Below are 21426 nucleotides of genomic sequence, written 5' to 3' on the forward strand. Positions count from 1 at the left end.
TGGGTGTCAGGTTTCCTTTTGTTCTTTTCGTTTCCCTGGTGGAGAGAATCAGGGTCTGTAGCTCCCCACAAGCTCAAACTCCACAAAGATGATTCAGATGTTGTTCAGCATTCAGAGCGCCCATCTGCCAGCCAGAAAGGCTGAACGTGATTCAGTCCAGAACGGAAAGAAAAGGTTCAAAAGCTCCCAAACCTTCATAAACATGCATCAAAGCAGATTTTACAAGTTGCACATGTAGGACATTTCTCTGTGAGTTTCACATGTTTTCTGTTGTTGGTTAGATGAACAAATATCTGTTTTTGTCTCACCGCTCCTGTTAGGTTCACTATAAACAGTCACATCTGTAATCTAAGGCACAGAGTTACGTTTACTTAAGTATCTTTTTCTCTTTTTTTGGGAAAAAAAATTACTTTTAGGAATAATTTTACAATGTTGTACTTTTTACTTTATACTTTTACTTTTATTATAAAGTATTTCTACTCTTAATTGAGTAAAATTTCTTTATTCTCTACCTACTGAATGAAAAACAAACATGTTTTAACCAAAGATTCACCAGACACAGACACACACCTGCAGTTTTTCTTAAAGTTTTTTATTTAAAAAATTGATTTGGAAAAAAAAATAATTTTGCCTAATTTTGTTGTTTTTTGTTACTTATATGAATTTTTGTCATTTTGGGTCTTAAAATACTAAAATTTCCATTTTTAACTTTACATTTTACAAATTTTAAATATTAAATGATTGATAATTTGATCAGTTACTCAGTACTTTAGTTACTTTTCACCAAATACTATTTTACTCTTACTTGAGTAATTTCTTGGACAGAGGTAAAGGATCTTGTTTTGAGTAAATACTTCTTGAATATAGATAAAAAGTACTAGATCAACTAGTTTTTATTTCCACTTATAATGTGACATCTTCCCATGTTACAAGTGAAATAATCTTTCAGAGGAACTAGATATTTGCACTAGAATCTAGACCAAAACTACTTGTTGATATTTTGTGATTTTGCAGTCTGCTCATTTATTCACCTTATACGTTTTTCTTTCTCTTGTGTTTTTATAATCCATTTAATCATTTTCAAAGTCGTCTGCTGTAAATCTGAGAAGTTTTGTCCAGTTTGGCTGGAGCCTTTGCAGAGTGAAACAAAGAGGATTTGAATTAGTGACAGTTGTCTTGTTGAAGTGGGACTCATCATTAAAAAGGGAGGAAACAGCCTGGAAGAGGTTTGTCTTGGTGAAACGGGGGTTTTACCAGAACCTCTGGGACTTTGAGCAACCAGCACAGCAGCCACTCCATGAACCTCTGGCAGCACATGAAAGGATCAGAAAAAGTGCGTGTGCTGCTCTGCTTCTCACACCTTTTGTGACCCGCAGATGTTTTAGAGTCGAAATGCACGTAATGTTTCTGGAAAATTAGGACAAAGGTCCACTCAAGCTTTTGACTTTTCTCCCTCTTGGCCCGTCTTGAAGCAAAACTGCCGCTGGTTCCCCTCGAAATGTGCATCTCATTACTCGGTTTGCAGCAGAAGTTTTCTCTCTCTGCCTCAGACTCTTCAGTTCATAAAATCTCTGCTGCAATCCTAACAAACCAAAGGCTGGCGGGGCGGACACACCTCTCCCTGCAGGAAGGAGTTGAGCTGCTGCGTGACTCGGAGGAGAGTTTAAAGACTCGGTTTGGCTCAATTTTATGGCCTCCTCTGATTCTGGACTTCCTCTCGCTGGGCGGCGTCGTGTCAAATCAGAGTTCAGATGAGGGAAATGCAGCAGATGCTGTGAGATTATTATAATTAAGAGCCTGACGTCACAGGTAACAAAAGCACTTCAACACTAAAACTGAAGTAATTCATTCATTTAGAAAATATTTTCAGAGAAAAAAGTTTTAAAATGATAACAAAAATGACTTTTGTGCTTGGTAAAAGATCATAAGCCATTTCTCCAGCCAGCGCTGGAATAGCACGTTTGTTTTTGGTTGTATTTACCCAGAATTCCCTGCGCTGTAGTCCAATTCCTGCTTTTGAAGCCGACTCCAGATTCAAACACCACCAGAGTTCATTTTAATCAAACCCAGATCTAGGTTTGTAGGCGGCCAGAGTTCGCTTTTTGGTCCACATCAAACCGGACTTTAATAAAACAGCCGTGAATGAAATCTAAGATCCGATTTAATAAACAATTAGATCATTTCAAACACTGAGAACATTTTTATTAAAAGAACCATAGCTGCAAAATGGATTCTGACAAGACATTTGTTTTATTTTTTGTGTTTTTAAATCATCTTTGGGGCATTTTAAAAGGGAATCTTATGTGAATTGACTTTTTTGTGGCATAATTCTTGTCCTCGTGTGTCTTGGGGTTGAATGTTATTACCCCAAACATAGCAAACATCAACAGCAGCTGCACTGCAAAACATAAAACCTTACCAAGAATTTTTGTTTTAGTTTCTAGTGTAAATATCTTGGTACACTTCAAATAAGAGAAAAGTAATCTACAAGCAACTTTTCAGCTGGAGGCGCTTGTTTTAGTTAATAATTATTTACACTTGAGGAAAAAAATACTATTTCCATTGGTAGATTATTTCACTTATAACTTGGGAAAATGTCTTGTTATAAGTGAAACAACTTTTTAATCAGTATTGAGGAATAACAAGCTTCTATATCTCGCTGAAAAGTTCATTTTAAGTTAGTTTTGGTCTTAATTCAAGAGTGTAAAGATATTTCTAACAGAAATTGGACAAATGGCAAATAGTTAAAATAAAAGTTAAAAGTAAAGAGATTTTCTGCTGATTGCAGGAAGAAAAACCTTAAATGATGCTGAATGTCTCTCAGTTGTTTATCGTCTTGGAGAGTGTTTGTGGATCAGTTCAGTCAGAACCTTTATCAGCCAGACCGTCGTCTGGGTTACGCCGGTCCCGCCAGCTGGTCAGGGAGCCGTCGGATCAGGTCCGTTTGACCCGCTTTATCTCCAGACTGCACAGCTGTTTCATGCAAGAGCTCAGCTCATTATGTTTAATTGTGGAGAATTTCAGCAATGTGCAGTCGGCTGTGCTGCAGGCTGGAGTTTCACGCGGCTGTTTGCCGTTTCTGCCCTGCAGATAAAGGTTCTGTGCAACCCTGAAGTGTGATGTTTATGTATTATTTATATGCCTTGCAGAAATGTGACAGTTTCAGTCCTCCTAGACTCATATTTTCCACTGGGTGAGCATAGATCTTTGTGCAGTCAGCGGTTTTTTGTTTTGTTTTGTGATGCTGATTTTATAGAGAAAAGGTTAAAAGCTGAAGACTGGAGTAGTGAACATGTGTTTTTACATTTTTACCATTTTCTGCTGGCCTTGTTTTAACCCTTATTCTGTCAGATTTCAACAGTAGATTTACTGGTTGAAAAATAGAACCAGACTGAAACTAAATGTGAATTTTCATCCAAAAAACATGCATGAAACATACATGAATTCTTTGTAAATTTGAATCTTTGGTGAAACGTTCATTAGCAGAATCTTCTGCATAACATCTAGTTGTGTTTTCATTAAAATGTGTGCAAAACTTTGTCAGTAACTGCATTTCCACTGACCATATAATTGCACAATTTGACACTTCAAAAATAAATTTGCTTAATAGAAACATACCAATTCTGAAAAAAAGAAAAACTTGTTTTTTTGATTGAAAGTTTTTTGTGCAAGGATGAGATGTTTTTTCTTTGGCATTTTGAAATTGGTTTTGCAAAAGTGCAATGAAAACTTGATCAAGAACCTGCTGGTTAAAGAGAAAAAGACGTGTGGTAGGATGGTGATGTAGCATTATGCTCTTTAATTACTCATGTACACTTGTAATGGAAATGCAGCTAAGATTCCACTGATGTCGAAAGAAACACAATTTTGCAATTTCATTAAACAAGAAACAGGATTTGGCCCTTCAGTTTGACACATGTGCTTTATCTGGTTTATCGATCCATTCTGGCACAACCGAACATTTGTGATCTTAATGTTATGGGATTCCATTTGTGTCAAAAATAAGTAGAAGTCGTATGTGTAGATGTGTCGTTGCTATGTGTCGTTGGTCTCTGTTGCATCTGCATGTATTAAACGTGCTTCCTTAGTAAGTGGATATCTTCCGTTGTGGGGACTTTCCTCCTCCAGATTCCCTCCTGTTTGTTGATGATCTCCTCCAGCAGGCAGCGCGGCCCTGGCTGGAATGACAACCACGTGAGGCACAAAAAGTGACGCACGCAGACCCTGCAGGAGCCCGCGTAATGAGGCTAAAGACGCTGACGGCAAGCACCTGTCAAACCTCATATCAAGTCTCTCCATTTTTCCAGCTTCGGGCTGGCTTCCTCTGAACCCGAGCAGCCGGGCAGCAGACGCCCTCCAAGCATCGCGTGTCCCATAAATGTGTTAGCGATCCGCGCCCCAGAGGGGTGGTGAGCTCCCAGAAGTGACACCGTGTGTTGTAGGGTCTCCTCTGACGCAAGGAAACCTTTCAGTTGTAGTGTCTGGTGTCACTCGGATGCATAGCAACGCAAATGCTGCCTATAAATATACTTCCCTGTCCGGGCTATTTTAAAACCAATAGGGTCAAACCGAAGTGTTCAGCTTCCTTTCAGTGTTGGAGACAAAATAAAGTAAAAAACTGTAAACGAATAAACTTCTGTAAAGGGAAAGCAATGAGTCAGCAAATACTGTTATGTAAGACATAAAGGGTACTCTGCAAAAACACAAAATCATACCAAGAATTGTAATTCCAGTTTCTAGTCCAAATATTGGACAAAACGGACTCTTCAGAAAGATTTTGAAGCTTTTTAAAGTCAATAATTCCCTGTATTAGTATTTGTACAATTGGCAAATTACATGGGAAAAATGTAAAGTTTTGTTGTTGTGGGGAATTTGGTTGTGGATTTTAAGAAACAGGCTTGAATTAAACACTGTTTCCATCACAGAAGAAGAAGTGGAGGAGGGTGAGGAGATGAGGGTGGACTTGTTTCTGCCATCATCTGTTACACTGATGGCAACAAAAAATCTTTCCGTAAAATGTCCAAGTAGCTATTGTGGTAAACAATAATAATGTTGTTATGAGACCATTTTGAACTAATATATTGATAATCGCATAACAATGAAAGTTTTCCCTCTCAAAATCAATAAACAACACTAAGCAAGTATTTGTGATCTAGTTTCTAGTACAAACATCTTAGTACACTTGAAATAAGACAAAACTAACTTACAAGTAGTTAAGTTAGTATTATTAACTTAACTATCCTTAATATTTATGAAAAACTTCGAGCTCCACTTGCAGATTATTTCACTTCTGGGAAATTTCTTGTTATGAGTGAAAAAAATAAGCCAATTTAATTAGCACTTTTTGATCAATATTCAATTATTATTGACTCAAAACAAACTCCTGTAGCTTGCTGAATCAAATTATTTCTTAGAAAAACAAAACAGTTCAGATATAATTATTGTGTGTGTGTGTGTGTGTGTGTATGTGTGTGTGTGTGTGTGTGTGTGTGTGTGTGTTTGTGTGTGCCAGTGATTACAGGTTGCTTTCTGTGACTAGAAAGCAACCTGTAGTGTTATATTTTCCTTTTTATTATTGTCTTGTATATAAATTTTTATGACCTATCAAGGTACAGCTCATCAAATGGTGACATTTATGTTTGAACTGTTCCATTTCACCATTTTAGGTCAATTTTATTACTATTTTCCATCAGAAAACAACCAGAAAGCAAAGAAATATCCATAAACATTATTATTTCTATCAGTTGTTTCTGAAATCTGCACCATGTTGGAGAATCAGTGGCTTTATTGAAACTCATCTTGTTATACATGCAGTAACTTCAAGAGTTGACATAGTAGACCATGAAGATAAGTTCAAACTTTGCTACATAAAGTTTATTATCAAAAATGATGTGGAGGATTAAAGTTCTTCAGGAGAAAATACATAAAAGGTTAAATAGTTTTCTCCAGAATATCATGTACATTATTATGATTCTGGATTTTCCCGTTTCCGTCCTCCATTCTGGGCTGTTTTTTCTTTCCCCACAATCCTTCCTGTTGCAATCAGCCGCCCCAAGCAGCAGCGGATTAATGCAGGACTTCCTCTCCACTGCTGTGCACAGTGGTAATTCAGTTTAATTGGGATTCGTTCCTCCTGGCTGCGTTCCCAGCACTCCAGATGCTCGTCGTCTGTTTGACAAATAAACCCCTGCCAGTGTCTTCAAAGCCCGCAGCGTCGGAGCTTTTGCAGTTCGGAAACGCTGCGATGATGCCTGATAACGTCCCAGAGAGTTTGGCGGGTTCATGTGAAAATGCTCCTCCGGTTGGTGACCAGGGCGGTTTGACTCTCCCGCCGCCTCTCCTTCTTCCGCTCCAGCCGCATCTTCCAGCAGACGGCGCTGGACGCCAGCAGCACCAGCCCGGCCGACAGCAGCACCAACCCGAAGTAGGAGATGGTGGATCCGTGAGAGTTGAAGCTGTACGCCACGGCGGTGACCACGATGCCGGCGATGAGGACCACCACGCCGAACGGGACGGTGCAGCGGTAGCAGGAGAGCTCCGCGCCGCCGGTGGCTGCCGTCAGCTGGACCTCGTTCACCAGGGGGATGTTCAATGTCGTCATGGCGACTGGTGGTTGCTCGGTGGCTTTGGGCTTCTCAGAGGTCGCTGGCGTCTTCATTGCGTCCTTGTTGGGTTCGTCTGGCATCGCAGGATTAGGATGAACCGACTACTGTTGGCTCCTCACTGCGGCGCTCTGGGGTTCCCAGTCTGAGGAGAGACAAACCAACCAGTAAGCAAACCAGAAGAGGTTTGGATTGATCCAAAATCAATCGAAAATATCGATAATATCAGCGCACAACCTTTTACATTCTGAGGTTTGTGTGGACACTGCAGAGTGACTCTATTTTAGGGTTTTTTCACATCTGATAGTCTGATAGACTTCCCTAGTTTGGAGACCAGAATTGCAACATTTGCTACATTTTCAGCTGCTGTGATTCACTTTCACACTTTTTTACTGAGTCAAATGATCCAAACTAATTGAAAACCTGTTCACCTCCTCGCCTGTGGGGGCGCTGCACCAAGAACCATAGAAGGAAATGACACAAAAACCTCTAAAGAGGACACTGAGCGCAACTTGCTGCTTCACAAAATGCAAACAAAAATGCATGTATTCACACCTCACCAAAAGAGCCGGGCTTCCAAGACAAATGAACTTCAGTTCAATTAAAGTGAACTAAACAGGTCTGGTGTGAATGCAACCGCAGATCACATCATTTTCAAACACACAAACAGATAAAGGTAATTTTTATGCCTTTGTTTTGGCGCCCCCACTACCACAGCACCCATATGCAGGAGAAATCATGCATACCCACTAATGGTTATTGCAGTAATTGATTAATTGGCTAAAAATAAATTGGCATGTTCTGCAGGATTTCCATTTAACTTATTTTTGTTTTTACACAATATTAGAAATATATTAAAAGATGCAAATAAGAAAATAATTAAATTAACTTTTTAAAATTAAAAAATAAAACTGTTATTGCCTGACATAATAATAGCAATTCTTTTGTGTATGCTTGGTCATTTGTAGCAAAGGATGCATCTGCAGCTAAAAACAAATACTGCGTACTAATCTGTTTATACTTTTGGTTAATAGATAGCAAAGGGTGCTTAATTGGAGGTTTATTTATTGTTCTTTCAGGAAATGAATTTTAGTCTGTATCTTCAGGTAACAATTATTAAGTTAGATGACAATTATTTCTATAATCATGATTAATTGGATAAATCGTTTCAGCCCTGGTCAAAAGGTCAAGTTTAGTTGCTCAACGCAGAAGAAACGAGACTGAAGCAGATGTTTCTGGTTTGATTTCCACATCACATTTCACAATTCGCCAGCCCACTCTGACCACCACACACTGCTTCAATAAACCAATGTAACCTCTTTGCACAATCCAGGCCGCCTCTCAGCCCAGTCAGGGGAGAATGACGCAGGTCCGCTCAGCCCGACACGAGCTGAGACATTCCCTGGAGAGCGCGGGATACGGAGCGCTCGCTGAAACGCAAGAAGCTCTGAAATCACAAGCAGTTTCACAACCGTCCCCTTCTTTCTCCCGCCTGTGTGTTTTCCCAACGCGAAGCCGGGATTCAGACACTGAGGGACAAACAAGTTGCTTCATCACAGCCAGATGCTGCTGGAGTTCATCTTTCTTATCCCAGAACAGTCACTGCATGTAGGAAGCTTTCGTGGAGGTTTGTTTTTTCACTGCTGATACTGGACCTCAGGTTCAGCGTCAGTCTTTGGGTTAAAGCTGAAGTTCCTTCACATTCCAGCATGTGGCTGAAATGTTTGATTTTTGTCTAAACTAGGTGACAGATTTCTGTTTGTTAGTATTAAGCATCCCGTTGAAGAGGGAGGGACACAGAGGGAACAGAAAATCAGTAATAATGACTTAATTTGTTCATGTCTCTGAAAGTAAAACAACTCAGAAAACAACTCAGAACCAGAAAGTGTCCACACCAGAGATTCACAAAACATTTTGTCCAAGTCAGCTGTCTGAATTATCATTTTCTCATCAAAAATTATCTCATCAAAAATTATCATTTTCTCATCAAATCCCCAATGTCAGTCCTCTTAGGCTGAACGATATGCATGACAAACAACATAAGCATTTCATATCAATCAATATAGATAATTATTGATTTATTTTTTTGCCAAACTGGTGGCATGATCTTTCCTGTTTTATCAACAGTTTTCAGTTCATGCTGCTGTTTTTTTATTTTTAAGCAATTAGAAGGCACGGCAGCGAAACCTGAAACTGCTGCCGCACAAGTGGCTCAACAAGTTGTTGCTAAGAAACCAAGGAATGAGTTGCTAGGTAACCAAAGAATGAGTGAGTTGCTAGGTGAGTGAGTTAGTGTATTCCTAAAACCAAGCTGGCTGAGAGGCTGAGCGACTAAAAGCCTTTCCATTGCCTACATCCCCCAGATTGCAGTGCGTTTCTGGATCAGAGTTCAGTGAAATTATTGAACATTTTATCAGATCAGTCGAATGCTACTTCCCCACCTTTGGTTCTGTTTCTGGGGATCCAGAGCAGAACCAGAAGACCTGAGAGGGCTGAAATGTTGATACAACAGCAGCAGATCTTTAATGTATTGTGGTGCTATGCCGTTCAGAGATTTATAAACTACCAGTATGTTGAAGTCTATCTGCTCTATCTTCTTGGTTTTAGTCAGAACTCCAGCAGCAGTATTCTGGATCAGCTGCAGCTGGAGGATTTTTTAGACAGACCTGTAAAAACACTGCTGCAGTAACCAATGCAACTGAAGATAAACACATGATCTAATTTATCTTGCCAGGACATTAGTCCTTTAATCCTAGAAATATTCTTCAGGTAATAAAAGGCTGAATTTCTAACTGTCTTTAAGTGTCTCTGAAGGTTCATGTCTGAAATCACACACCAATATCACTTCCTCAGACAATCGATGTATTACCTGATTAAAAATACTTTAAACATCATATTAAAAATTAGACATTTTATCGGCTTTGATGGAAACCAGCACATCCCATTTCTTACCGACCATCACAAACACATGAACATTTCTTAACATAAAAATCTGGAGGTAGAAGAAACTTAAAAGTGTTTCACTGTTCGGTCTTTCAGTAGGACCAGGATCAAAACATGCGGACAAAATCAACAAATTGTTCAGCAGAAACAAAATCAACTTTCTTTCTGTGAAATGTTGTGAGGAAATGAAGTTATTTGATCAGATAACTGAAAACTTAATTTCTAAGATTTTTTTCCACTTGTAAAATGTTGCATAGACTTATTTCTTGTTTGCTACAATGTTATAAACAATGAATGAATGTTCTTGGTGTTCTCAAGTAATTTCTAGAAATACTAAAACTGCAACAAGGTGCATTAATTGAATAGATAAGATATTAAAAACTATTTTTAATGACTGTTGGGAATTTTGTGCATAGTGGACCCTGTTTAAATTTCAGATCTTAAAGAGATGGAATCAATCTATGCATACAAACATTAAAAACGTCAGTGAAAAAAAATCTCAAAATCCTCTGAAACTCTGCAGGCTGGTGTGTTATTTTACTTATTTGAGGAACAAACAGGCGCCTTTTGCTTTTATATAATAAAACTGCTGCTGGTGGTTAAGTTTGCTGCAGAAGTAAAAACCAAACATTTACATTTCCTTGAATAAATTTGTAGAGTTAATTATTTAGTGTGATTTGTTACCATCCAAGCCAAAATTAAAGAAATCAAAAAGGAAAGTTTCAGAAGATTAAATCGGGTTAAAATGATGTAGCAACAAGGGACCTGAAATGAGTTAAACCTTTATTATCCCATAGATTAACTTACAAATTCAACTTCCTTTATTTACATAGCGATAATTCGCAAGAAAAGCAACTAAATGAATAGATAATCCTCAGAAACATCTAAATAAATCCATCAAGCCAGATTATATTCACCAAATTAAATACAGAAAAGTGGAATTAAATCTACTGAAGGCGGCATAAAATCATTTCAAGATTAATTAAATTAGTTGAAATTAGAAAAATTAAAAGTATTTGTTACCTCATGAGTTATTCCAACACCAAGTTTCCGAACCGCTGCAGTAAAAGTCGCTTGTTTCGGAAGCAAAGTGGGTCATAAAGTGTTCTGGCTGGTTCGGTTCGGGCTGCAGTCTGGACTCTCCTGTAGTCCTGAGTAAAAAAGCCTGGGAGGCGAACTGCCATCCTCACCGAGGCGGACCGTATCAAGTATCGATGACTGCGTCAAGTTCACTGTGATCAGGGAAACACTTCCGGTTGAGATTTTCAAAATAAGATAAATCATAGCCGTCTAAAACAGCCAAAATGTAAAAAAAAGAGAGAAAAAAGATCTGATTTCGTTATATTTGTTCAATTTGAAAGTCAAACATCTTGAAATTAAATCTGATGTTTTATCATATTAATAAAGTACAGAAGTTTAAAATTACTTTGCCTTTAAGTTGTTTGGAAAAAACAACTTTAAAAAATTGAGATAAATTTTTACAAGTAATCAAATTAATTTTATTTAAGTAAATATATTAAGTTTAGTTAGATTTTTGGACACATTGTTCTGAACTGGAACTCCAAAATTCTTGCTAAATTCAGTTTCAAAAAAGAAAGAAAATGTTGACAATTAAAACTCATTCAATTTAATTCAAATATTGTCTAAAGTATTCCCCGTTTCTTATGAACATTTTATTTGTTTGTCCTTACAATATTTCTTCCTTCCACTCAACTTTCCTTAATACTAGAATGCGGGACACAGATTCTTTAGCAAAATTATTGTTGTCATTATTTATTTGTCTTTTATAGAGCATGTCAGTGACTAACAAGTAAGCAGACTTTCCAAAACATGGATATAAATACTTCTTATTTACTAATTTCCTAGTTTTATCTTCATTTTACTTTAGAAAAATATTATTATGCAATATCATTAAATTGTTGTGTATAATTTGTTTATATTCACCTTGTGTAAATTACTGAATAAATTAAAAACTAAAGAAATCATAGTGTCCAGTGTTGGGCGGTAACAAGTTACATTTACTGATTTAAATTTAGCCTACTTAAGTCTTTTTTTTTTTTTTAAAGATGTACGTTTAGGAGTATTTCTACTACTGTGCTTTTAACTTGTACTTGAATAATTTTATTATAAAGTATCTCTACTCTTACACGAGTAAGATTTCTGGATTTCTACCCACTGAATGAAAAACAAACACGTTTTAACCATTAATTCACCTGACACAGACACACCTGTTTCATAAGTTTTATATTGAAAGAAACTGATTTGGAAAAATATATTTTGTCTGATTTTTTTTTGTTTGTTTGTTTTTGTTTTTGTTACCTATATGAATTATTGATATTTTGGCTCGTCTGGTGATGTCATTTTTAAATATGAAATGATTGATCATTTGATCAGTTCTTGACTTTTTACCATACAAACTTTGCGCAGAGTCGTGACTGTGTCCAGTCTTTAATTTTGGTATTTCTAAGCGGAAGCTGTGAGTTTGTGTCCGGCCAGGCAGCTCGGTCAGCTGGCGGCCGCTGTCAGAGGAGCCGATCCGCCGTCATGTCGCTGCAGTTCGGGGATGAGGAGTTCCAGAGCGCCTGGCAGGAGCTGGACGAGCCGCAGCTGGACGGATGGGAACTCTTCACCGAGGCGATGGGGGTCCAGATCCACCGGCGTTACGACCGGGTAGGCAGAACCGAGCCGGTCCGACTGAACAGAACCTCTGCAGAACCTGCAGCAGGTGTGTAAATAACGTACATGAATACCGCTCAGCCCTGGCCTCTTGAAACAAAAATAGATTTTTTTATTATTATTTTGTTTTATTAATAATACTTCACCTGGGATGTCCTAGCGGCCAGAGGCGGAAAAATCCGGAACTGAGCGAGAGCTTGTTGATTTACTCAGAAACCACCTCAGCAGGTTCTCTGCAGCCTTCAGGAGACTGGAAATTTTACCAGAACTGGAAAAGCAGGTCATTGAGAACTGAAACTAAGCATGGAAAAATGAAATCATTTTAAAAGGGTGTAAATCCAACCCTTTTTAAAGCTTTAGACCATGGCATAATGTTATGTTGCTTTAATCTCCCAAGGCAACCTTTCAGCTGTCTAAAACGCCTTGGTGAACCTCCTGCTGGCCACTCAGCTCCTTCAGACTAACCAGCAGCAATTAGCAAACATCAGAGGATCTGCTGAGCTCATCACTGCTACTTCTCAGTGCAACACTGGTAAAAATGTTTCTAAACCAGGTGTGTCGAACTCCAGTCCTCAAGGGCCAGTGTCTTGCAACTTTTAGATGTGCCTCTGCTGCACCACCTGAATAGAATAATTAGGTCATTAGCAGGACTCCGGAGAACCAATCTACACAAGGAGGAGGTAATGAAGCCATTTCATTCCAGTGTTTTGTACCTGTGGCACATCTAAAAACTGCAGGACGGCGGCCCTTCAGGACTGGACTTTGACATTTGTGCTCTAAATGGTTAATAGATGTGATAACTTCCTGAAAGTAGAGTTTCAGAAAGAGCAGGAGTTTTTAAAGAGACAGAGGCCCAATTTCAAGTCGTTAACGGGGCAGTATATAGTAATGTTTATTAAAACCTGTTGAAGTAAATCCAATAACTCTGCCGGTGCGGGAGAGAGAAGGAGTGAAGACACACCTTCCTTTTGCTGGTTGCAGGAAACTGGACTTTATGAGTACAAAGTTTATGGAGCGCTGGACAGCTGCGACCCAGAACTCTGTGCAGACGTCTACATGGACCTGATGTATCGGAAACAATGGGACAGTTATGTGAAAGGTAAAAAGACAAGTTCACACGCCTTTGTTATTTTAGAATGTCTTTGGAAAACTCAGATTTTTGTTTTGGGTTTCATGCACATCTGCAGCACCAAGCAGGTAACATGTTCGCTGCAGCTGGTATTGGTCGGTTCCATCCAGAAAGGAAGGAATGGTCCAGTGTGGATGTAGTTTGGTTGAGCTACAGACCGGCGATGAGGCAAAGTGGTTAAAACAGGCAGAAACACATCAGATACTGAAAATGGGTCAGGTGCTTTAGTTATCGATTATTCTGATGATTAATCAGCTAAAAGAGTAGCTGCATTGTGCAGATTTTTCATATAAGCCTTTTAGGAATACACCCATCCACTTTTCCACTTCTGATACCTTTATCGATATCTGAGGTTTAGTATCGGCTGATACTGATCCAATACAGAAAGAGTTCTGAATTGACTTAAACGTGTTTCTTTTTAAACACAGACATAAATTAACTGAATGTCAAATGTATTTGATAATGCTGCACCAGCACAGCTCATTTAAATACACCAGTAACTCACAAGCTTGGTCAAAAATGGACTGATACAGATAGTAAAATAGGATCTGTGCATCTCTAATTAGAAATGCATCAAAAGTTGCAAATAAACAATGCAATAACATAATTTGTTTATTAATTTTTGCATTAATGACTAATAAATTGAGAGCAAAATGTGCTTAAAAGAATATATATATATATATATATATATATATATATATATATATATATAACAGTAATTTGAACCAGGTGAAGCCAAAACTGCCACTGGTACAAATATTTACAGATAAAGATTTTTCTTTTATGTTAAATGCAAAATGTATTTATTTTTTGTTCTCACGGTTGTGAGTATGTTGTTCTTTTTTGAGTCAGATTACTCCAGTTAACAACTAACTGGTTGCTAAATTAGTTGACAATTGTTTGAATAATCGATTTATCATGATTAATCGTTTTAGCAGTAGAGGACACAGAGAATGTCCCAGATTGCATCCAGACCTCACCACTCCTTTCAGGTTCTGCACAGCAGCTGCTTATTGTTTGAAATATTAGAAATAATTAGATTAGTTTTGCTTTCTATGTTCTTGTTTAACAGCTTTTAGAAAACACTTTTAAAGTTGATGTGTTCATTTTGTAGTTTTGAGATGTGTCTGTCTTGTTTTATGTGTTGCAGTAAAAGCCATCAGAAGGTTAAAGTTATGTCTGTAAAATATGCAGCTGTGTTTATTTGAGCCTCCATGACTAACAGGAAGATTCAGCTGGAAATCTTCTGAATATTTGGGTCAGTTTGGGAAGCAAAACTCTAACATCAAGGCCGAATGTTTAGAACTTGGACAAATGTTTGAGGATGCTGCTTTTTATATACCACAAATTGCAAAAAATAATGGAAAAACGGCAAATTACTCAACAAAAACTGCTTCTAAGTATTACATTATTAATGGTTATAACAAACTGATATAGTTTGGTACATGAAAATGAAATAGTTGACTTACAGAGGAAGATAAAATGGAAAGTCATGGAAGCAAAATGTTCCTGAGAAAAAGATATAAATTAAACTGCTGCTGGGAAATTACTGCTTTCAGTGCTGCTTTATGAAGTTTTTTGTTATTTTTGTTTCCTCAGAGCTCTACGAGAAGGATTTCGATGGACAAACAGCGATTTACTGGGAAGTGAAATACCCGTTTCCTCTGAAAAACAGAGACGTATCCTTTAGTTCTCCAAAACAGACGACTTCCTTTCCATTTTTATTCGTTACTTTGTAGTTATGACGATTTCATGCAATCTTAACATCCATGTTCCCTGACTGCTCCGACCTCAGTATGTTTACGTAAGGGAGCGGAGAGACCTGGACATAAATGGCAGAAAGATCTTTGTGATCCTGGCCAGAAGCTCGCCGGAGACGGCGTGTCCAGAGACGAGCTCCGCTCTGAGGGTGACCGACTACAAGCAGAGCGTCGCCATGGAGAGCAACGGAGCCGGCGGCACTAAAGGTGACGAACAGCTGATTAATATGCAACAAAGCCAATGAAAGTCTGATTCTGGATTAATAATTTGATTAATTATAGAATAAAAACTGTGATACTTTACAAGAGAAAATATAAGTAAACAATGATTATGTTACACTGAGAGGTGTGGTGTGGAAGAAAAACTCCTCAAAGCTGGCTGTAGCATAAACAAAGGTGGTTTATTAGGCCTCCTTCAGCACAGCATAGCTCACGGACAAGACAAAATGACATCTTTCCCATCAGTCTCTTAGCTTTCAATCTCTCTGCTTCAGACTCTCAAGCTTTCTCCCTCTCCTTGGCTCAGCCAACAGTCCCCTTATATACTGTTGTCCCCACCTTCTCAATTAACTGCCCAGCCAATCAAAGTCCAGCAAACATGGGCCTTTCTATAAAAGAGCTGGGTTTGAGGCGGGCCTCCTCTTTGGTAGGTTCCAAGATGGCTGCTACAAGGACACACCCAAAAGGTAACAAACATTTCACAAACAAAAGGATCACATACACACATTCTAGAACTTAAATGTTACAGAAAATATTATTGCTTCTTAACAGATTACTTCTGGAGTTCCCCCAGGCTGCTTTCTTGGGCCCCTATAATTAATAAAATCTATTCTACAAGAAAGAAAATCTAAAACAAAAATTATTCTTGGTGTTCCACAAGGCTTGTTTCTGAGGCCACTTATATTTAATCCTTAATGTCCTAAATTTAAAATCTCCGCCTGGATGTTTTTGCTTATTTTAATTATTTTTAAATGTCCAGTGAGTAAATATATATTTGCCCATTTATCCATAACAACTGAAACTTTCAATATGTAGCAAGTTATTTTCACAATTTATCGTCTATTAAAAGAATCGCTCAGATGAATTTCCTGCTACAGTGAGGGTGAAATTACCGTAATAATCCGATATTAGCTGGAAAGCACAACGTCTTTGCGCCGAGAGGGAGATCAGCACCTCCACTAGTTTCAGTTCACTGGAAACCACCTTCTGACTGTTGGAGGGTTAAATTTCTTTTCTTAGTGTGATCAGCTTAATGTTTTAGCCGTTAGCAGGTGAAACCCTCATGTGAGGACTAATCTTGTGCTGTGTTTCAGTGTTCATGAACTACTTTGATAATCCTGGCGGTATGATCCCGACCTGGCTGGTGAACTGGGCTGCGAAGGTGAGGGCAGTCATGTTCAAAACGGTCTAAACAAAGCACAGAAATTATGTTGAAAACCTGCAAAATGAGATGTGTTGTTTTTGGAGATGACTCACCAGGTGTTTTTTCCCCTTTAAGTTACTTTAATTAAAGCATTTTCCAGAATCTTATAAATGAAAGTAAAGCAGTTCTCACATCTCTGCAACTATCTGCATGTTCAGACATTTGGTTTTTCCTGCCGACTCTCTGGGACTCATTTCTCCCCTTGCTTTACGATTCTGCTGGGGTTTTGTTTACTGGTGTGTTGTAGACTGACGTCATTGGTTCCCCTTCTAGGTGGGTCTTTTTGGCTCATCTTCTGAGCTAATGTGTGTTTTTGTTTTGTTTTTACTTCTTCCAGAGCGGGGTTCCAAGCTTCATTAAAGATCTGCAGAAGGCCTGCAACAAGTACAAGTCGTACTGCGAGAAGAAATGAGAGCAGCTCACTGGAAAAACACGAAATCTCACCAAGTGTTTTTGTCTAGTTTCAAGTGCAAATATCTTGTTATACTTAAAATAACTTACTAGAAATGTTTCACCAAGATATAGGAACAACTGCCAGATTATTTCACTTATAACAAGACATTTTTCTGTTATAAGTGCCAGTGGAACTATTTTTTTTCACCAACATTAAAGAATTTAAACAAGCTCTTATATCTTGCTGAGAAGTTATCTGTAAGTCATTTTAGCTTTATTCCAAGTGTACTAAGATATTTGCACTAGAAACTGAAGTTACTTGGTGAGTTTTCTGTTTATGCTGTGCTGATGGTGACAGTGGCTCATGCTGAAGAGTTTTCTTGCTGCTCTGTTTTCCGTTTTTGCGTTTGGCGGCTATGGGGTTGTGTTCAAGGTGCATGTGGTGTGTTGGTTTTTGCAGCTCTTCCTGTTTACTTGGCCATAAAGTGAAAGGCTGCTGTGAATTGATTGTGTTCCCAGTTGCTGGTCTACTCCTCTCTTTTCAGGGGATATTTTCATTTAATTGACTGTTTAGTTGATATGAAGATGTCAATCATTCCTTCAGGCTGTATTTACCAAAACGATCTTTTTGCACGGGATTTCATGACCTTGTCTTGTTTACTGTTTGTGTTGATTGAGGGAGATTAAATATGTTTTACTGAGTTGGGATATTCAGTAAAATATCAGAACTTCTGCATATGGATGCTGGATTACTTCACGCTCCTTTTGTCCTGGTGAATGGAGCGTAGCTGTGTCAATGCAGATAAATTCATTTTAATTCACCGATGCTGCTTGTTTATTCTCTCAGCTAAAATCAAATTAAAATTACATAATTTATATGTTATGAAGTTTTGGTATCAATCCAATACCAAGTAAATACAGAGCCAGTGTTGGTGACACAAATCATTTTTTACTGTTTACGTTTGTTGTATCATCAAAAGTTTGACGTTTGATTTTTTTAATGATTTTTCATTTGAATTGTTTTGTTAAAATCATGAATATCATTTGGAAAAAGTTTATCCCCAAAGACTTTAAAAACATCTCAACACCAAAAACAGAAACATTAGAAAGACAAAAATGTGTTTTCTTCCCCAAATAAAGTATAAAAAATGATAAAACATCTATAATACAGATAAACGTTATTTTGAAAAATAACGAATCAGAATCAATAGTTTTTAGGACAACTGATTCTCAAACAATCTCCCCTTTGCTTTGCTTTTACACTCACAAGATGGCGGCTTAAAATGGACACAAAGGTTTCCGGCTCTGTTAATAAATCCAGTTTAGTCTCATGTGTCCCTTTAATAACCGTTAATTAACAATTACAACAATTTATTTATGAATACCAGCAGTTTGCTACCTAATCGAGGCAAAAAACTGAGAAAGATTTACTTTTTTTTTTTCAAACCAAATTTTATTTCTAATTACTAAATAAGCTTTTGCCTTTACATATGTATCATCAATAAAGACAATAACTACATATAAATTTGCCTTATTCATCTCTCAAGCATGCGCATTGGATTCATCTTCAATCGAGCAGCGCTAATTTAGGCTAAAAGGAGACTTTTCCATTTTCCCTGGAAATGGAAAAGCTGCCGAAATTGAAAATCCACTCTGGAAGCTAACAGGAGAAGCTTAGCTTCAGGGAGAAAACCAACTCGTCTGGATGTTGAAGAGGTGTGCTGCTGATTACCTGCCCGTTTCTGATCAGAGAGATGAGGAAGCGGGGTGCGCACCATTTATCAACCGGCGCGGCGGGCGGACGATTCCTAACGGCTCCGTGAATCAGGTGGGCGGTTCAGATTGGTCCTGTCTGACACGTGACACATTCAAACGACTGGTTCTTTAGATTCAGATATACATATATTTAAAAATATCTTAATACCAAATAGTTAAAAATCTGTTACACAATGTTAATATGTGTGACAGTGAATATTCTTTATTTGTGCAAATCTTGGACATATTTTCCAATCTCTGTTTAAAGAAAAGAGACAAAAATTATCCTTTAAATTTTAAACCCAAGAAATCAGGAAGATGTGCTACATTCATAAATTATTGCACTGGTTTATTCCCCTTATGTTTTCAGCTGGATTTAACAGAAAAACTGCCTGTATTGGACTTATATTTTTGGAAATTTTATTTTCATTATTTCACTGTATTATTTAAAAGATGAAAGTAGCACCAGAAACTCTTAGTGTCACATGTCAAGGAAAACCTGCTGAATTGATTGTGTTGTTTTTCTGCTCTCCAGAAAATCTAAAAACTTCCAATTCCAGTGGAAAGCGAAGTGGCTTCGCTCCATGTTGGACGTCGTCTCCAGAAAAAACAGACTTTCATAAGGTTGGTGAGAGCTAAAGCAGGAATATCATTCACTTTACTGTCATCAATAGATGGATGCTATCTGAAATAGTTAAAGTTAAAAAGTGTGATGCTCTTTTTCACTCCGTGCTGTTTACTTTTAAAAATAAGGTGGGAAAACCTTAAAGTTCAGCGCAAGTTGCTCAATGGGTTGTTGCTAGGTAACCATAAGCTGCTCAGCAGGGTGTTGCTAGGTAACCATAAGCTGCTCAGCAGGGTGTTGCTAGGTAACCAAAGAGTGAGTGAGTTGATGCCACCCAACTTGCTTAGCTAGCTGTGAGAGGTTGAGTGGCTGAAGTGTTTCCTCTGCCTACGTCTCCCAGAATGCTGTGCGGTTCTGGATCTCAGTTCAGTGAATATTCTTAATATTGAATATTCTCAGATGTATTGTCTGTTGATATTATCTGTCTATTGCGATATATACGTTTTTATTGGTTTATTGTCCCATAAAGCTAAAACGTGACGGGTTAGATGGAATTAAATGCAAAACTTTGATAGTTTCACAGAGAAAAACAAAGCAGTTAACTGACTTTACATGAGTGCAGATGTTACAGTTCCAGTTTTTTTGTTTTTTAAACCTAGAGAGAGGAAATTAAAAACTTTTATAACAGGTTAAAGATCTTTTAAAGTCTTCAAACTCTTTAATGGATGTTTTTTATTATTATTATTTTAGTTTTATCTAACAGTCATACTTGTAGTTCCCTCAGACTCTTCATTAGTGTCTCATAAAATAGTCTGAAAACATAAAAAACTAATATAAACATGTTTTTATTAGATTTAAAACAATTAAAAATGGAATGATGTTTAACAAGTAGTACATTAAAAACAACTCTGGGTTGTAAATAAAAATCTTTTCCCGTGAATATATATATATATATATATATATATATATATATATATATATATAAAGTCCTAAATTATTGAGCAACAAGTGTCTGACAGCGCGGTTATCTCTGATGTTGTTGCGCCCTCTGCTGGTTAAACGGACACACTGACCGGAACTGCTCGCAGAAGCAGAAACTGTTGCTCAATTTTAATGTAGTTAATGTTTCAAAATTAGATAAATGAATCCAGTTTGTTACTGTCCAATCGAACCTTTAATTTTTTCCCCTGAATAATCTAGTAATTAATCAAAATCAATATTGGTATGAAATATTCCCTTTTGTGTCTTATTTTTTGGAAATTTTTGCACGTTTTGTGTTTTCCCCATCAAGAAAATATAAAGCTCTGACGATATAAATAATTGAAATATAAAATAAAACTTTTATTTGTATTTAGGTGAGAAGCTGGACAGATATGTGTTGAATGTGTGGGGAAAAGAAAATTTCCTCAAACTATTTTTCATAAGAGGGGATTAACTGAGGAGCTCATTTTACTCTGTGGTTTTATATTCATGTTTTAATATCTGCATTTGATCCGCATTTCTCTTGTTGCCATGGCAACCCTAACAACATGTACCCTAACTTTCATGTCCTCAGTTTTGATCCATGTTTCACAGAACCACCAGGTTTCTGTTGTTTTGTTTGTTTGTTTGTTTGTTTGTTTGTTTGTTTTGTATCTAATTGTTGCAGAACAATTATGGGCTGGTGCTGAAACTCTGGTGCCACCTAGTGGTTCCAGGAAATATTCCAACAACGGTTTGTTTCTTTGTTTAGATGTGACTCCATAGTTTTCATAAGGTATTTCTTGATGTGGAGCTGCTGCTCCTGGAACAGTCTTGTATTCAGCGTAAACATTTTCTGATGTCTTCCCTTCTTGGCACCGGTTCGTCTGTGAGGAATGGACCATCATCAGATGCTTAGACGTGACTTTATCGTAACCCCGTATCTCCTGGATCAACATTCTGCTGCTAGTCTCACACATGGAGGAAAATATGTTTCTTGGCTGCCCGCTGTGTGTCAGAGTGGGGTTCTTTTGATTGCTAATATACAGCGCTAATTAGCTCTAGAAAGTCATCTTGGATTGCAGCAGCCCCCTTAACCTCAGCTCAGATTTCCCAGGTGCCTCGCAGTCTGCCAGAGCTAACAAAATAATGGCTCCACTTGGAAGCTAATTTTTCAGAGTTGTCTTGTTGTGTTTTAGCAGATTATTGTTGGAGATACT

General features: G+C 37.7%; 2 protein-coding genes and 2 long non-coding RNA genes across 5 annotated transcripts in view; 2 read left to right on the forward strand and 2 right to left on the reverse strand.

Moving 5' to 3' along the window:
* Nucleotides 1-5567: 5567 nt before the first annotated feature.
* On the reverse strand, nucleotides 5568-10753 carry tmem100a (transmembrane protein 100a). Its single transcript, XM_015026774.1, has 2 exons — nucleotides 10569-10753; nucleotides 5568-6747 (listed from the first exon to the last, which is right to left on the reverse strand). The coding sequence occupies exon 2, from the start codon at nucleotides 6683-6685 to the stop codon at nucleotides 6281-6283; it is 405 nt and encodes a 134-aa protein (XP_014882260.1). The 5' UTR covers nucleotides 6686-6747; nucleotides 10569-10753; the 3' UTR covers nucleotides 5568-6280.
* A 1263-nt stretch (nucleotides 10754-12016) lies between these two features.
* On the forward strand, nucleotides 12017-17802 carry pctp (phosphatidylcholine transfer protein). Of its 2 annotated transcripts, none has more exons than XM_015026783.1 (6): nucleotides 12017-12215; nucleotides 13203-13320; nucleotides 14950-15029; nucleotides 15146-15317; nucleotides 16424-16491; nucleotides 16871-17802. In XM_015026783.1, the coding sequence occupies exons 1-6, from the start codon at nucleotides 12090-12092 to the stop codon at nucleotides 16943-16945; spliced, it is 639 nt and encodes a 212-aa protein (XP_014882269.1). In that variant the 5' UTR covers nucleotides 12017-12089; the 3' UTR covers nucleotides 16946-17802. The 2 variants fall into 2 exon arrangements, with proteins under 2 accessions (XP_014882269.1, XP_014882275.1); XM_015026789.1 differs by having other exon boundaries at nucleotides 12184-12270.
* On the reverse strand, nucleotides 12171-12731 carry LOC106943486 (uncharacterized). The gene is made up of 3 exons (XR_001423928.1): nucleotides 12624-12731; nucleotides 12368-12518; nucleotides 12171-12261 (listed from the first exon to the last, which is right to left on the reverse strand). It is a non-coding gene; the product is annotated as an uncharacterized LOC106943486 (long non-coding RNA).
* A 1417-nt stretch (nucleotides 17803-19219) lies between the features above and the next one.
* The window catches only part of LOC106943503 (uncharacterized), a 60578-nt gene continuing 58371 nt past the window's right edge, over nucleotides 19220-21426 (forward strand). Inside the window, exon 1 of the long non-coding RNA XR_001423932.1 lies at nucleotides 19220-19305. This is a non-coding gene — a long non-coding RNA (uncharacterized LOC106943503). The remainder of the gene's footprint in view (nucleotides 19306-21426) is intronic.

The sequence above is a fragment of the Poecilia latipinna genome, unplaced genomic scaffold (genome assembly GCF_001443285.1).
Source record: "Poecilia latipinna isolate Pla-1442-1.1 unplaced genomic scaffold, P_latipinna-1.0 Scaffold99, whole genome shotgun sequence".
NCBI lineage: Eukaryota > Metazoa > Chordata > Actinopteri > Cyprinodontiformes > Poeciliidae > Poecilia > Poecilia latipinna.